Source organism: Alligator mississippiensis, chromosome 1, assembly GCF_030867095.1.
Source record: "Alligator mississippiensis isolate rAllMis1 chromosome 1, rAllMis1, whole genome shotgun sequence".
NCBI classification, from domain to species: domain Eukaryota; kingdom Metazoa; phylum Chordata; order Crocodylia; family Alligatoridae; genus Alligator; species Alligator mississippiensis.
Window position 1 is genome coordinate 158,397,459 of NC_081824.1, and position 16,949 is coordinate 158,414,407.

Consider the following 16,949-nt stretch of genomic DNA (forward strand, 5'->3'; position numbering starts at 1 on the left):
TAGCATTGGCCACAAACTAAGAAAGAAAGTACTGGATTCTTTATCTTTTGAAATCAAGATTGGATTTCCAGAAATTATACTTTAGTAAACACCAGTAACTGAGCTCAGTGAAAGAGCTCATAGATAAGATTTAAAGGCCTGTGTTATATGGGAAGTCAGACTAGATGATGTAATGTTGCCTTTGGGTCTTAATGGGTGCTTACACAAGTTACACTTTTCACATGGTCAGGCTCCTGAAAATTCTCTACAGCCATGATATAATACACATGCACAGGTGCAGAGCACTTTTAAAGAAACTGATTGCATGAGAAAATTAACCCTGGTCAAATCAGGTACTAGATGAAGGTGCTCTAAAGCAGAGAACCGTAGGGAACTTGTTCCCTCTAGGGTTAATTTTTTACACTTTGTGGGGCTGGACTGATGCTCCTACCACAACTAATGGCTCCCCTCCCAACACATCCCCTTCAGCTCTGGCCAGGCAAAGAAGCCAATAGCTCCATGCTGCTCCTTCTCCCTCCCCCCTGAAACAAAATACAGATCAGGAAAAGCAAGGCCAGATTGTGCAGTCACTCACACTCGTATACACATGCGCACACCCAGATCTAAATGAGATATGTGTTTGTGTTCATTTCTGTTTGTCATTCAGGGACTGAGCTCAGCTGGGTATGGGGACAAGGGAATCAGGGAGGGACAGGGGGTTCCCCTTCCCCATGCTGTTACTAGGCAAGGTGGGGGAGGGAGGGACTCTCCAGTCACCCTGTTCCCACTCTTTGGGAAATTCTGGATCCACCCCTGCTGGGAACCACGTGTGTGTGTGTGTGTGTGCGTGTGTGTATATGCACATGTGTGCACACACACTTGTGTGCATGTGTGGTTCTGACATTCCATAACCATGTTTCTCTAGAATTTCTACAGGCTATGCTGGCCGAACAGGTGAGATCAGCTTATTATAATGATCCTTTCTAACCTTAATGTCAAAGAATCCTCAGCATAAATCCAATTCTTCCTCAGAAGTTCTGGGGAAGACAAATTGGATTCGGCCAATTTTAAAATATGCGTATAAAAAGGATTTTTTTCCCCCCTAAAACTGCCCTTTCCAGTGACCTACTTGTTACTCTGCATTTCTCCACAGTAAAATTTTCCCCTGACTGACAACTTTTTTAATAAACTGATCCAGCACGCATCCTTTTCTCTGCTTTTGCTGTAATATTATGCAAAGTAAATCTGCATATAAATAACATTTTAAGGAAATTAGAGGACAAATTTGGAGTTCAGATTGTTTGCTTAACACTTGCTATCTTCTGGCATATACACAAAGAGCAGATGGCATGTGTTATTGAATTTTTCTGATACTTTTTTTAGACTGTTGGTAACTAGAAAAGCTTTTAGCTTTGAAAAAGGATGATCTTAAAGGGAAAACCTTGCATACATTGGTGTTCTTGGCCCCGAATCTCCTGCTTTTGTAGAAGGAGATGGGGGGCGGGGGCAATGAATACATTTTCTGCTTGTCTGCCTTTCTCCTCTCACCCAGAGCAGGTGGCATTTGGGTGAAGATTAAAATAGTTTCTAAACATATATATCAGTGTGTTTTTTGTGCATTTGTGTAGACATAAACTCATATATCTGATTTTAGTAAAGCTCTTTGAAATCCTTGGGAATGACAGGTGCTAAAATGAGATTCTGATTCATTAGTTAATTTCAATATGCTTTTGGTATAAAAGATTTTTTCCCTAAAGGATAAATTATATTGCATGCGTGGATCTGGTGCACATGTGAGCTTAAATGAATTTATAGGAGTCTTCCTTCTCTTGTGAATATTATGGCCTGAGTGTCCTTAAATCATGGGTCCAGCCTGGCTCCCCATAATAGCCCAGCTGGGGTAGCTGTGGGGGGGAGGCCATGAGGCAAGGGAGAAGTCTATTCTCCCACCCCGCACCCAAGCCTCTTGACAGGGGCAGCACACAGCTGCAGACTTGGCTTTGCTGCAGCTGGAGCTGAGGGTAAGGGGTGGAACTGGGAAGAGGGGTGGTTTGGCAGCCTCCTGGGAGCTGCTGGAGCACCCCCACCTGCTGGCCGAGACTGATGCAGGGAGGGTAGACTCAAGCCCTCCCGACCCAGCAAGCAAATGTCTGTTGGGTTCAGTGGCGCTCTAACTTACAGTGCTTTGTGTAAAACACCATGAGTTACAGTGCCTCCCCTAAATGTCTGTAGGCACACAAAGTTAGGGACACACAGGCCATAACATTCACAAGAGAAGGAAGAATCCAGTATGCAGCTGCTAGCTTGGCTTCACCACGATTGGAGCTGGTGGGGTGGGGTGAAACGGAGCCTCCTCACCTCATGGGACCCAGATGCTAGCCAACGTATCTTGGGGAGGGGCATGAGATGAGGGGGCTTCATTCCACCCCATCCCCCAGCTCTGGCCATGGCAAAACCCAGCCAGCAGCTGCATACTGCCACTGTCAAGAGGTTCCGGTAGGGGGTAGAGAAAGGGAGTCCCCTTGCTTCTCAGGCCCTCCCAGGTACCCCAGCTGGTGTGCCTTCCCCCATGCCCTTCTTCCCTCCCCCACCCCCTTCCTTTTCCTCCCCCATTGAATAGGGAGGAGGCTATTTCCTCTTTGTGACAGCCCCAGAGTCAGGGTGGGGCTGGACCAATGCTGGGCAGCCTGAGCACCAGCCTAGCCCTGCAAAAGCGCATGTAAAAAATTAACTCTCACAGGGAACCTGAACAGAAGTTCCTTAAGGCAGTGTGCTCTAGAGCACCTTCAACTAATGGCTGATTTATTGAGAGTTAATTTTTTGCATGATTGGCCATTTTAAAAGCACTCTGCAGCTGCTCTAGAACACATTCAGGGGCCAGATCATGCAAACAATGTAACTTGTGTAAGCACTCTTCATGCTCTTCTACCCTATACAATCAGTAAGTGCACATGCATGCGTTTCCAACCTTCAATTCTAAACATTTTAAGTGACTGTTTGTCAGCATCTCTCTTCTTGTCAGTGAAATTATGTGTAAGTAATAACTGGTTTTCTGATTAACTATGAAACAATTTAATAAAATGGCTAGAATATTGACCACATTATACTGTAATTAAAACACCACAGTTTACTGTTAATTACTATTAACTCCATGCAGCCTATCCCCATGACTGCTTCCTGATACATTTTTACAGAGTTTGGATGAGAACAGTTTTAATTTTCTATGTGGGAAAAGAGTTTCTAAGGCACTAGGAACTGTTTCATTGCTGATTCTTTAGAAGATTCATAGTCATAACCCTGGTGATGTAGAAGGAGTTCACTGAGGTGCTACTGAGCATTAGGCTACATCTGTATGGCAATGCATGGATGCATATTTCTTGAACATTTGCCAAGGGACTAACGGCTGCCAAGTTCTATTTTGAGTATCTGACTTTACTGGTTAGAGAAAATGCTGAATGCTTTCCTCAGAGGCTGTTCAGTGGTTCTGTGTCATCAGGTAACGGGGCAATGCAAGGGCCTGAAGGATCCAGAATAGCATAATAAAAATGATCAATATTTCTTCCTCAGACTAATGGAGACAATAAAATGTTATAATTTAGCAAAACTCTTGGTCTGAACCAATACATAAGATGCAGTATAATTAAGAGACTAACTGCTTCTGAATTTAATGTCGATAGCTTCACCACGTATTTCCAGATCTTACTCACTGGGGCATTCTGAACCTGAAATAACTTCTTGGATATCAGTAGTTATCTTAGATTTTCACAAGTGCAAATCAGAGCAGAATTTAGCTAAAAGACTTACACCAAGACTTCAAATTCCTGTTTCAGAAAACTTGCTTTTTATATTTAGATCCTAACTTTTCCAGTTTCTATCTATAAGAAAAAAATGTCTAATGTAAAATGAATGATCTATTTATGAATTGTGTTCTTTTAACACAGTATTGTGGTTTGGCAGATTGTATATCTACTGCAGGTTTTGCCCCCCACACAGTACTCAGTTGTCAATGTTATGTTTTATGGAGGCATTAAAAAAAAAAAAAGCTTTGAGGTGGTCACGTATCTTTCTCTTCTGTAAAACAAACCGATAGGGGGTAAGGGGGAGAAGGAAGATATCTAATCTGATGGGGTTCACCTTATTTTCATCTTTCCTCTGGCTTTGCACAAAGCCTGTTCTTTGCTCTCCACTATCATCTCTTGACTGAGACCTAGAAAGAATAAGGTTAAGAGTCCTTCCTTATCCTGTAGCAGAAGTTCTCCTCCAAACTCAGTGCTCAGGTGCCAACTGGGTAGGCATCTTTCTTGTAGTAAGAAAGATTGCTCTTTAAATGTGCCACCTTTGTATCTGGGGAAGACAATCTTTCATCTGAAACATACCATTGCTTTACTTATGGTTTGGAATCTGCTGCAGCTGAAAGCGAGGGTTCCTGTACAATCCAAAGCTGCCCCTTTCCCATCTTATTTTTTTTCCACGTACTGAACAGCATTGGGAACAATTCTCTTCTCTTGCCATGTTTTAAGCTGTTTATCTGTGACCTTCTTGACTGCTTGAAGCATGGCATTACCTTGAAAAACTATAGCTGTGTCGTAAACTACTTCACCTCTTAAGAACAACCCCTGTCCTCTTCAAGCAATGAGGCAAATGATATGCTGAGTCAACACCTGAGAGCAGGACTGCACTTTGCTTTTCAGGACAGCATTTTTTACTTTTCTCAAATCAACAGGACCTGACTGCTCAAAGATAAGTAAAAGGAAGAGCTGTGTTACTATATATTCACGTGCATTATTTAGAATGACCATAATTCTACCCAATGACTAAGGCTAGGATGGTGACCATGGGAACTTATCTCTAGGACTTTGAAAACTGCCTGTAAAACAGTTACTGTGCTGTCCTACATGCCATTACATTATGGCCAGAACTTACCTGACTTCCTATCTTAACCCCTTCATTCTTTCGAAGTACCTAGTGATGAAGAACTTGCAAACGTTCTCAGCCTTTGTTCTGGAACCAAACTCCAACCAGCAAACTAAATACTTGCATCTGATTTCAAGCTTATGGGCCATATGGCAGGGAACTTGGACTGCCAATTTAAGAGATCAGGCAACCTTCAACACTACCAGCAGGTGTGGGCAAGGGCTGATTGGGAGTCAGCTGACCCACAGAGCCTGCAGGTGAGGCTAAGCCTGACTCAGGATGGAGTCATCTGACTCTGGACTAGGGCTGGGCTTGGAGCAAATATAAGCCCAAGCCCTGAGAACAGCCCAGCAGTAAGATCTGGACCCTGCTGAGAGAATGCTACCTCAACAAGAGGTCTGTATCTCCAAAACGTCATCCCAGAGAGGGACAAGGGAAGAGCAGGACCATGTGGGTCCAGTGGTCCAGGGAAGGACCAAGGAAGAGTGGAACTCTGTGCGTCCAGAGGCCCAGAGAGGGGCCAGGAGAGAGTGGGACCATGTGAGCCCAGAGGCTCGACAAGGGGCCAAGGAAGACCAGGACCAGATAGTCCAGAGGTCCCGGTAGAGGCCAAGGAAGAGGTGCACCCAAATGGTCCAACAGCCCAGTGAAAGGTCAGGAAAGACTGGGACCAGGAGGGTCCATCAGCCCAGGGGCTGGGAATAGTGTACGGGGAACAGGAGGGTCCAAAGGCCCAAAGAAGGGTCAAGGGAGAGACCAGAGGATGAGGCATCCCAGAGAGGGACAAGGGAGAAACCAAGGGGCCTGGCAGCCCAGAGAGAGGCTGACTGGGGGACCAAAATGTCTGAGGACCCAGGAAGGGGCCAAATGAGGAACCAAGGGATCTGAAAGCCCAGAAGGGAGGTGAGCAAGGGACCATGGGGTCTGGCAGCCTAGAGAGTGGCTGAAGGAGGAACTGAGGGGCCTGGAGACTCGAGTGGCACTGTGTGAGAGACCAAGTGGTCTGAGGGCCCAGAGGAGGGCTGCATGAATGTAAGCGTGTGACAAAGAGAACATCCACGATGATGCTATCTGTGGGGTTTGGGCTGTGGTGTAGGGGTGGTACAGAGCCTTGCAACTAGCCCATAAGGCCTTGACCTCAGTCACCAGGTGGTTATTAGGGTAAGGCCAGGGCTGCCTCCTGCTTTCTCTTTACCTATTAACATCAAGACATGGCAGAAGAGACCAGGACAGGCTGCCCATAGAACAGGTTGCAGAAATTTTTTTGGTCTCCAGCGGCTTTTCAACCACCCCTGGAGATGGTACCGTGTGGCAAACCAGTTGTTTCTTCTCTTCCTGAGTAATATCCTTTGAGGAAAGACAGTTGCTCCTTCCTACAATCTTGTCAGATGAGGCCCATTTATTAATGATGGGAAAAACTATTAGTCTATCACAATGGTCTCAGAGCTCATGGAAGCCATGAAAATGAAGAAATTCGGAGGTACCCTGCCACTCAGTTGAAGGCAAAAATGTGTAGGAGTCATGGGAGAGGCATTTCAGTCAGCAACAATGGCCTGTAAGAAGGATGAAATAATGTCATACGGTTACTATTTAGCCATTATAAGTCTGCAGCAGGTGCACTTCAGAGTTTTACTATGATTTTTTTTTTCTGAAATTCCCTGAGAAGTGGGTTCCTTTCCTACCAGTTTACCTGAAGAGTGTCTCCCCTTCTCCTTTTTGTGTTGGAAATATGGAAGATGAAAATGATTCCTCTGGAAAAGTCCTTTTGGATTCTCCATTAATCAAGACCTGAGAGTTCTTGCCAAGTTCTGAAAAGTTCCAGATACCTGGGTTGTTGAGCCAAACTCTGTTCACTTATGTTAATTCAAGTAGTGGCTTTGTACTGTTCCAAACAAGAAAATGTTATTGCTACTGCTGTCTTTTCAGCATCTTAGAGAATGTCTACACTGCACTGTGCAGAGATACCTGAGCCAGCTCAGGACAAACTGGTTTGGTCACCAGACGCAGTATAGCTGTTAGCATAGCACTCTGTTGAGAATAAGGGTGTATTCACACTGCATTAATGCAGCTACATTTCTTCCAATATTTGAGTAATTTTAGGTATCTCTGCCCAGCATTGCATTGTATCATGAGCCCTTGGAGAAGTCATACTTAAAATGGGATTAACCAGTTAATCGCATCTGAATTAGTAACTCAGCCACACGTTCCTACAAGTAATGGCATGATAAAACAGGGAGTTCACTAAGCTATAATATTATTACATGTATTTTGTGTAATAGCTTTGTGGCTGCTTCCCTTCAGTTGAACTCATGGTCAGTGTTAATCAGCACTCCCAGCCTCAGGAGTGCACTGGAGCCTGGAAGGATTCCCATGCACTCCTGAGGTTGACAGCATCGATCAGTTAACTGTTGCTGCCAGCTTTGGGACCTCACCAGAACAATGCGTTCCCATGACTGGGAGTGCTGATCAGATGGATGGTGCTCCCAGCCATCGGAGCACACTAGACTGAAGGGCTCTGATGCTCTCCCACAGTTGGAAGAGCCAATCAAATGACTCATGTTCCGAGCCACGGGCACACTGGGCACCTGACTTGCTGCTTATTGATGCAGGGGGAGGCTGGGATCATGATTCTGGGCTCCCCCTGCAGCAGCAATTGGGCACAATTGGGATCTCATCACCGATCCCACAATGACACCTCCTGGCATGTATGTATATCATGGTAGAGAGCACAGTTGTTGGGATCATGGATCAGATTCCATCACACCTTTATTTGAATGTCAGTGGCCATGTAGACCTACCCTTAGTTGTATTGGTGCTGCAGATAAAGATGTCCTTGATCACCCCCCTTCAGAAGCTCTGTTGGTGATAATTCAGATGTAAGGGATATGGGCCAATATGCCAAATTAATATGTAAAGTCCAGTGATTTTTATAGAAGTCTTTGAAGTTTTCACTACTCTCTCTCCACTTCCCTGTTGGCACGGAGGTAATGCATACCATTAGTTTAAGGTAGGAGGTTTGAAATCAAAGTTTTGGGAGAACTTAAGAAATATTCCAGAGGTATATTGAGTCCCATTAACTGATACAGGAACTTCAAGAAACCCATGTCTTACAAATGATACATTTTATCTCTGGATGATGAGCACTGATGAAGCCTATGGAACCAGAACAAGTCACTATAGTAACAGGAGTAATTAACTTCAGTAATATGTGTGTTTTTACAAGAAAACATACCATAATTTCTCACACACCACATGCACCTTTCTTCCAAAATGTAACCCCCTAAAATTAGTGTTTGTCCTAAATGGGGAAGCTGTTTTCACAGGAAGAGCAGCAACCCTAGAAATACTATGCATTCCATACAGCTTCCAACATGGCTGCCAACATGGCAGTCCTGGGTTAACCTTCTCAGAGCCCTAGCTATTGGCAGAGCACTGTAGCTTGTGCCTGCCAGTAGTATCTTGATGAGACTTGTGATATGGAAACACTTTATCTACAGGAACTTATATAAAAAAGATACTTACACTAAAGAACCAACAATCTTTCTGCTGCCTTTACAAGGGCCTGTGGCCTAACCTTGTGATTTACTGTGTCTTCCTAAACATTTAAAGTGTTTAGGGAGTTGGAGTCACAGGAAATAGTCTTGGTAAGGCAGCAGGCACTTCTTGGTGTGGCAGGAGGTCTCCTGGGATGACTCTCTTTTTTTTCAGGAAGAGTTACTCTGAGTCACACTCAGACATGGCTGAGGAAATCTCTTTTTTTTACATTCTACCTTTGAAAAACAATGTGCATGTTTTATTTGGGGGCATGCTGCATGTAAGAAAATATGTTAAATCTGTTGCTACTCTTTGGCAAGGTCTATCAAGTCTCTTTGTACAGAGTAATGGCCCTGGTTATTGGACATGGGCATTTTCCCCCCATTTTACAGGTTTTTGAAGACCTCTACTGTGGTCTGTAATTGTATGATTAGGCTGCAGCACTATATAGATTGTTGATGATGCTGGATGTTTTGGGTAAATTTTCTGGCCCCTCATAAATTTTGGGGAGCATTTTCTTCTGTTTCTATTGCATTTGCCTCTCCTCTTGATTTAATCAGAGTTGTCTGGTGCAGTTTCCCTGCTATGATGATCAGTTAAGTCACATTGCTGTTTTATGATTTCTTGGGTACTTTTTTTTTAATAGTTTTTGCTAGCATGAGATTTGGATTTAACTGAGATTGTGCTAATAAGCTGGTGCTTCTTTCACCAACAGCTATTCTGCCTGCTATTAATTATTTTTTAATAATCCATATCTGCGGTGTTCAGCAAGAATCTGAACTGTAGTAATGAAAGCTTCTGCTGTTCCCGTGTTCTTAGAACCTGCTTTTAAATTTGATCCTTTCAAATATAATATTCTCTGCTACAAAATAGACATCAAAAGTCACTTTCACTCTGTTATATTTTTGTTTTAACATTTGCTGAAGGGTAGAGTATGGAGCTGCCTTCCCCATGGCATATATCAGGATATTCTCCTGGTATGCTTGCTTTTTCTTTATTGAACCAGAAGCCATTTGATATCTTTCATGGTGCTGGATCCAGGATGGCCTGCTGCCAGAGACACCTGTTTCAAACTTTTCTATAAGAACTACTGACATTATGGGTTCTATTACTGTGCTGATATAAGACTGTGTCTCCTTTTTCCTATAGTTCTCACAGGTTTCTTCCTTGATATTCTATTTTGCTTTTATTTTCCCCACTTGTTCACCCCTTTGGCAGACTGGGGGCTCTTTTCTTTCCCTTACTCTGTTTTTACAATGAAGCAACCACCAATTGCTGACATGAAGTAGTAAGAAAGCAAACAAATAAAGGGAGGCAGGCTTTACATGCTCAAGTGTAAGTAGAGGACCCCTTTCCTGGAAGTTGCCCTGTTTTATTATCTTCCTCTTAAAAAATATTGTGGTCATCTCTGTTTATTATGGGGAACCATGGACTCTATAACCATGCCAAGATGTGCAAAAAAAGTGCTGTGTAGCAGACTGCTCTTTCTCCATTTTTTTAAAATAAGCACTGTGGATGGAATTCTCTTTGCATGTCTCAATAGCAATTTTATAGCCATCTACCTGGCCTTTTTTGCATACTGCTTTGGATAGGAAGGCCTGTGTACATTAACTGACCATGCACAGTACAGCTTCAGACTGGCCAAACACATATGCAGCTAGACACATGTATGCATAGCTGGGTCCCAGCAGCTGAGTAGTGTGGACACTTACCCAAGAATCTGGGGTTATGGGTTCTAGGCTACCCCTGCCCTAGCCAGTGGATGACTTATTGTGCATGCTCAATCTATTCTTGCACACTTATGTATTCTATTGCAAGAGTAATTATGTGCATGCAGCAATTCAAATAATATTGTTGGCATTTGCGCAATTAAAAATCTGTCCTTTAGATGCAAAAAGGGAAATAAAATGCCACACTTCCATAAGTATTTTCCAGTCTTGGGGTACTATTTCTGAGTGGGCAGAGTCAATGCTTTATATGTTGCTATTTTAGGTGCCAGTTCCTTTAATATGCTAAGATACAGATTACCCAAACCCCCAGATTTTGTGACAATAAGCAATCTAAGTTTTTCTTGCACTTCACATATTGTAATTTCTATGTTCGTATCTTTATTGCTGTGCGGTACTCCACTAGCATCCTCCACTGCTGCTTCATTCTGATTAAAAGATGAGACAAATTATTTGTTCATTAGTTGTTCTTAGTCTCCACCCCATCTTCAACATCTAGTGACCCTACTTCTTCCCTCTTTTTATTTATATGCCCAAGTAAGTCTTTGCTATTAGTTTTAATAATTATTTGTGTGGTTGAGCTCAACTAAGCTGTTAGCTGTTCTTACTTTGTTTTAGCATTTCTATACCACAGAAAGATATTGCTCCTTGCAGATCAGTCTCAATTTCCATTGCTTGTAGAACCTCTGCTAATTCATAATGGTCTGTTTGAAGTTCTTGTTCTTCAGCTCTGCCCCTGGGCTTGTAGCTCTGTAGTCCTTCCCTACCACCTTTTTTCTCTTCCTTGTGATGCAAGTCACTGATAGTACTTGTCATATGTATCCTCAGCTGCTTATACACTTTGGCAAATCTCCCACTGTTGTTTACTGGAACACCAAGAATTTTTAACAGGAGGGAAGACAGACAGGAGAGAGAGATTTCTGAAACTAAAATGCTTTGTGTACAATTCTGACTCTGTCCCAGTGATTCTCAACCTTTTAAGAGTTCAGGTACCACTCCACAATTTTTTTTTTTTTTAATTTGGCAGTACTTCTGGTTGAGAACCACTGTTGTGCTGCCTCTGCCTTATCCCAGTGCTTCTCAACCAGGGTTCTGCCCTATGCTTCTTCCTGTATTAGGGTTTTCTGATTAACCTAAAGCAGGCAGGATGAGAAGCATAACTAATGAATTTTATGCCCTAGGCAAAACTCCCCTACGCACCTGGGGTATGTGGGAGGTAGGAAGGATGATAGTTAATAAAAGGAGAGAAGGCTATTAACACCTATTGGATGAGGATTTTAGAAGGAATTGGGTAGATTACAATGAACCATGAAGTCAAGTGACTCCCTCACTGCTTCCTGAAAAAAATGCTACTGACACTGCCATTCAATTGGTCTTACACTTTGGATGGACCAGGAATCAAAGGGCTCCCTAAATTGGCTCCTGTGAGCGCATCTACATGAGATACCATAGCTCATTGGTACCATGCAGTAGCATTGCCAGGCACTAACCATGATTCAGTGCTACTGCACTCATTGCTACTGTGCAGTGGTGTCAGGAAAAAAACTATGCGGAAATGGTACTGGGTAGTAATGCTGGTTACTGTGCGGTCATTTAATACTTGCTTATGAAAGGACTAAACAACAGCACAGTAACAACTGTGCCGCACATGTAGACATGGCCTGTGTGCATGTGCATGAGTATATAATGATATATGTCTTATTGATAATAGTAGTAGTAGTAAGTGCTTACTACTACGTACTATATAAAATTATAGCAAAACTGAAATCTTTTCAGGAATGAAAATTAAGTGAAATACTTTTCCTTTCTGACTTTTTGGAGTATGTGAGTTTTCATTGAAGTTTTACAAAATATAGATTTTGTTGAAAAAGCCGTTTTCTGTTTTGCCAAAAATTTTTTTACCAGTATTCTGAAAAACCTAAATCTTTGATCAGTCCTCAGGGACATTGAGTAAGTGCTTTGCACAGAGGCCTGTTCATATTTGACATATAGATGGAGATGGATAGACATTGTATATCTTTCTAATTATTGACTCTTCATAAAAGAAGGTCGCTATGTATTAATCATTCCATGTAATCCCTTTCATACATAAAATCGATTTAAATTAATTTCAGCAAGTGCCATTATAGTAGAGTTGAAATGTAAGAAGCCTTAACCTAGCAATGTCTTCTGAGCCAAGCACCTGTTCCTATAGGAATTTCTTTTGGTTAAACATGGATGTGCTGCACATCTGCCTAAAGCATCAAGAGCTATTTATTATATTATTGAGTCGCAGCAATGTTGGCAGGTCCTCAAGTGGAGATTGAGCATGTGCTGGCAGACGGTCTTTTCTGGGACATAGTTATACCACCTCCTGAATGAGAGAAGCTGAGGCCACACAAATGTTCTGTCAGCATGGCTGCATCCCCACCAGGGAATTTGCTGGTGAGGAAACCTGGTCTTTTCACACTGCTATCCAGCCTAGTTGGGAAACTTTGTAGTGTAGATCAGAGATGGAAGAACTCAGCAGGTCACTCTTTCTGCACTGTAGCAATAAAGATTCTCTATTTCTGATGGTCTGAGATCTTACCAGTAGGTGTGCTTGGAAGATATAAGTAGGGTAGCCATTCTTCCCTAGCCTCAAAATGTGATGCTCTGCCCTGCCACCACCCACTTTCCAGTGCTCTCAGCCATCTCTGAGCTCCAGTCACAGCTGAAACATCCATTTAAAACACCTGCTGAAAACAGGCAAAAGTATTCATTTGAGCAAACTGACAGAACACTTGTCCCAGGACAGTCTCAATGAAAACAGGACATGCAGTCACTGTAAATGTAAGCCAAAAAATATACATGAATTTGGGGTACAGACATCAAGGTTGAAGTGCAATGTAGATGGTCAGTTTAATGGTCAGCCTTAGCCAGTACAGGCAGGCTCCGAGGCCCCCTGCTTCCCCGAACCAAAAAGTGCATGTGTGTTCTGTTTGGTCCTGACCTAATCTAGCATGCTTTGAGCAAAGCATGATCCTTAGAGCATTTCCTCCACAGGTTTAGAGCACTCACCTCTGCACTTAGCCTAAGGCTGTAATAGACTCCTTATCAACCTCTTAAAATGACCCAGCTACGCCTGGAGCATGACATTTTGACACACTGAGGCAGCCTGTTTTCAGACAGAGGGATACTAGCCAACACAATATATTTCAACAATTCTTTTTCTTTCACCAGGATAGTTCATGGATTACTGGATGCGACTACCTTACTCAGCTCAAACGGGTGGTGGCTGTAACTGAAAGAACTGTTATCATCTGGGATTATAAATCACAAGGCAGCTGCCAGGTACAGTGCTGGATCATTTCAAATGTTAAAGAAAGTGTAGTTCACTAAATCTTCGTCTACATTTCCATTATACCCCCTTACACTGATCAGCAGGGCAAGCTCCATTAAGTGACATTGAGTTTCTATACAAAGGATAATAAATAAAATGAGACTCCCTTTAAGACAAGTAACTCTTTAGGTTGCCAGACATAGCTGGAAAATGTAAGCTGTTCTATAAATTGATTCCTAAACTTACCCATATTTTTAATGAATGGCATTATCAGATTATAGTTTCATAGGATGTGAGTCTTCTACTTAAGACATGATTGGGAAAACAGAGACTTGGCGGGATAACTTGCATGACTGGAGCACTGTCATGAATGGGTATAAACTGTTCAGGAAGGACAGGCAGGGGAGAAGAGGAGGAGGAGTTGCACTTTATGTAAAAGAGCTGGATGATTACTCAGAGCTCCAGTATGAAGTTGGAGATAGGTCTGTTGAAAGTCTCTGGGTTAAGGTTAGAGGGCAAAACAACAAGGGTGATGTTGTAGTGGGTGTCTGCTATAGATTACCAGCCCAGGAGGAAGTGGTGGATGGGGCTTTCTTCAGATGGATGGCTAACAGAAGTTTCCCATTCACAAGCCCTGGTTCTTTTGGGGGACTTCAATCCCCCTGACATCTGCTGGAAGGGCAATCTAGAAAGTTTTTGGAGAGTGTTGAGACAACTTTCTCGTGTAAGTGCTGGAGCAGCCAACTAGGAGCCATGTTCTTCCTGACCTGATGTCCATAAATGAGGAAGAATCAATGGGGAATGTAGTAGTGAATGGCAACATGGGCAGCAGTGACCATGAGATGATGATCGAGTTCAGGATCCTGAGGAAATGAAGTATGGAGAACAGCAGAGTAAGGACCTCGGACTTCAGAAAAGCAGACTTCAAATCACTCAGGGGACTCATGGGCAAGATACTCAGGGAAGCCAGTCTGAGGGGGAGAGGAGTCTAGGAGAGCTGGCTATACTTTAAAGAAGCCTTACTGAGCATGCAGGAACAAACCATCCCAATGCGCAGGAAGACTAGCAAGTATGGCAGAAGACCAGCTTGGCTTAGCAGGGATCTCTTCAGTAAACTAGATCACAAAATAGAAGCTTCTAAGTGGAAACTTGGACAAATAAATAGGGAGGAGTAGAAGAGCATTGCTTGGACATGCAGGGATGAAGTCAGGAAAGCCAAAGGGACATGGGGGAGTTAACCTTGTGAAAGAGAATGCAGAAAAAGGCTAACGTGCTCAATGCCGCCTTCGCCTAAGTCCTCACAGGCAAGGTCAGCTCCCAAACTACTGCACTGGGCAGCACAGTTTGGGGAGGAGGTGAGCCGCTGACAGCAGTGAAAGAACAGGTTAGGGACTATTTAGAAAAGTGGGACATATACAAGTCCATGGGGCTGGATAGGATGCACCTGTGGGTGCTGAGGGAGTTGGCTGATGAGTTTGCAGAGCCACTGGCCATCATCTTTGAAAACTCATAGCAATCGGGAGAGGTCCCAGGTGATTGGAAAAGGGAAAACATAGTGTCCATATTTAAGAACGGGGAAAAAGGATCTGAGGAACTACAGATCAGTCAGCCTCACCTCAGTCTCTGGAAAAATCATGGAGCAGATCCTCAAGAAATCCGTTTCTAAGCACTTGGAGGAGAAGGTGATTGGGAATGGTCAGCCTGGATTCACCAAAGGCAAGTCATATCTGACCAACCTGATTGCCTTCTATGAAAAAGTGACTGGCTCTGCAAATGGGAGACAAGTGCATGTGGTAAACCTTGATTTTTATGAAGGCTTTTGATAGGGTCTCCCACAACATTCTCGCAGGCAAGCTAAAGATATGGGCTGGATGAATGGACTATAAGGTGGATAGGAAACTGTCTGGATCATCAGACTTAGAGGGTAATCATTAATGGCTTGATGTCTAGTTGGCAGCCACTATCACCAGACCAGGAGAAAGTGGAGTGCCCCAGGGGTTGGTCCTGGGGCCAGTTTTGTTTAATATCTTCATCAACAACATGGAAGATGGCATAGAGTGCACCCTCTGCAAGTTTGCAATTGACACCAAGCTGGGGGGAGTTATAGATATGCTGGAGCGTTGGGCTAGGATTCAGAGTGACCTAGACAAATTGAAAGATTGGGCCAAAAGTAATCTCATGAGGTTCAATAAGGACAAGTGCAAAGTCCTGCATTTAGGATAGAATAATCCCATGCACTGGTACAGCCTAGGGGCTGACTGGCTGGGCAGCAGCTCTGCAGAAAAGGACTTGGGGTTACAGTGGACAGTAAGCTGAGTATGATCCAACAGTGTGCCCTTCTTTCAAAGAAGGCTAATGGCATACTGGGCTGCATTGGTAGCAGTGTTGCCAGCAGGTCAGGGGAAGTGATTATTCCCCTCTATTCAGCACTGGTGAGGCCACATCTGGAATACTGTGTTCAGTTTTGGGCCCCCACTACAGAAAGGATGTGGACAAATTGGAGAGAGTCCAGCAGAGGGCAACAAAAATGGTGAGGGGGTCAGGGGACATGACTTATGAGGAAAGACTGAGGAATCTGGGCTTATTTAGTCCAGAGAAGAGAAGACTGAGAGGGGACATAATAGCAGCCTTCAACTACCTGAAGTGGAGTTCAAAAAAGGATTGAGTTGGACTGTTCTCAGTGGTGGCAGATGACAGGAACAATGGTCTCAAGTTGTAGCAAGGGAAATTTAGGTTAGATATTAGGAAAACCTTTTCACTAGAAGGGTAGTAAAACACTGGAACAGGTTACCCAGAGAGGTGGGGGAATCTTCATCCTTGGAGGCTTGCAAGACCCGGCTAGACAAAGTTTGGCTGGGATGATCTAGTTGTGGATGGTCCTGCTTTGAGCAGGGGGTTGGGCTAGATGATCTGATCCTTCCAACCCTAATTTTCTGTGACTCTACCCATCAAAGGACAAGTCTTCAAAATAAGTTTAATACTGGCTCCTTTGGGTTATCTTGATAATTTAAAAGAAATATCCCCCAACTTCTTCTATTTTTTTTCAGTTCTTCTTATGGAGACAAGCATTTTGATCTTGAAAATGTTGTTCTGAAGTTTGAAGTTTCTTCTCAATTCCTTACAGAATACTTCAAGTTTTTCAAGGATGTTTAGCTTGCCCCTGTCCTCCTGTTCACATTAGTTGTGTTCTCAATGGGGCGTGACTTATGTGAGGGAATGAAAGAAACAAGGAAACAAGGCAGATCAAAGATGTTTCTCTTGGACCTTATTTAAGGACTGACTGTCTTTCCACTGAGTTTAGGGGTCTATGGTTCATGGTCCTAGCTGGGCCCCCTGGCAAAGAAAGCTGACAGCATTGGTCCTCACAGAATTTTCCTCGGGCCGTTCTTTCCATGAGGCGGGTCATTCTGTCCTATTGCAGTGGGCAGCAACACTATCCTCAAGCCCTCAGTTTCCAGGGATACCCATATTAAGGTCTTTTACTTTAGTTCTGT

At 43.4% G+C, this 16,949-nt stretch overlaps 1 protein-coding gene across 1 annotated transcript in view; it reads left to right on the forward strand.

Annotated features, from left to right (window-relative positions):
• Nucleotides 1-16,949, forward strand: part of WDR64 (WD repeat domain 64) — a 159,955-nt gene that overhangs the window by 23,431 nt on the left and 119,575 nt on the right. The window contains exon 6 of the mRNA XM_019500548.2: nt 13,356-13,466. Within this exon, the coding sequence (XP_019356093.1) occupies nt 13,356-13,466 (111 nt within the window). The remainder of the gene's footprint in view (nt 1-13,355; nt 13,467-16,949) is intronic.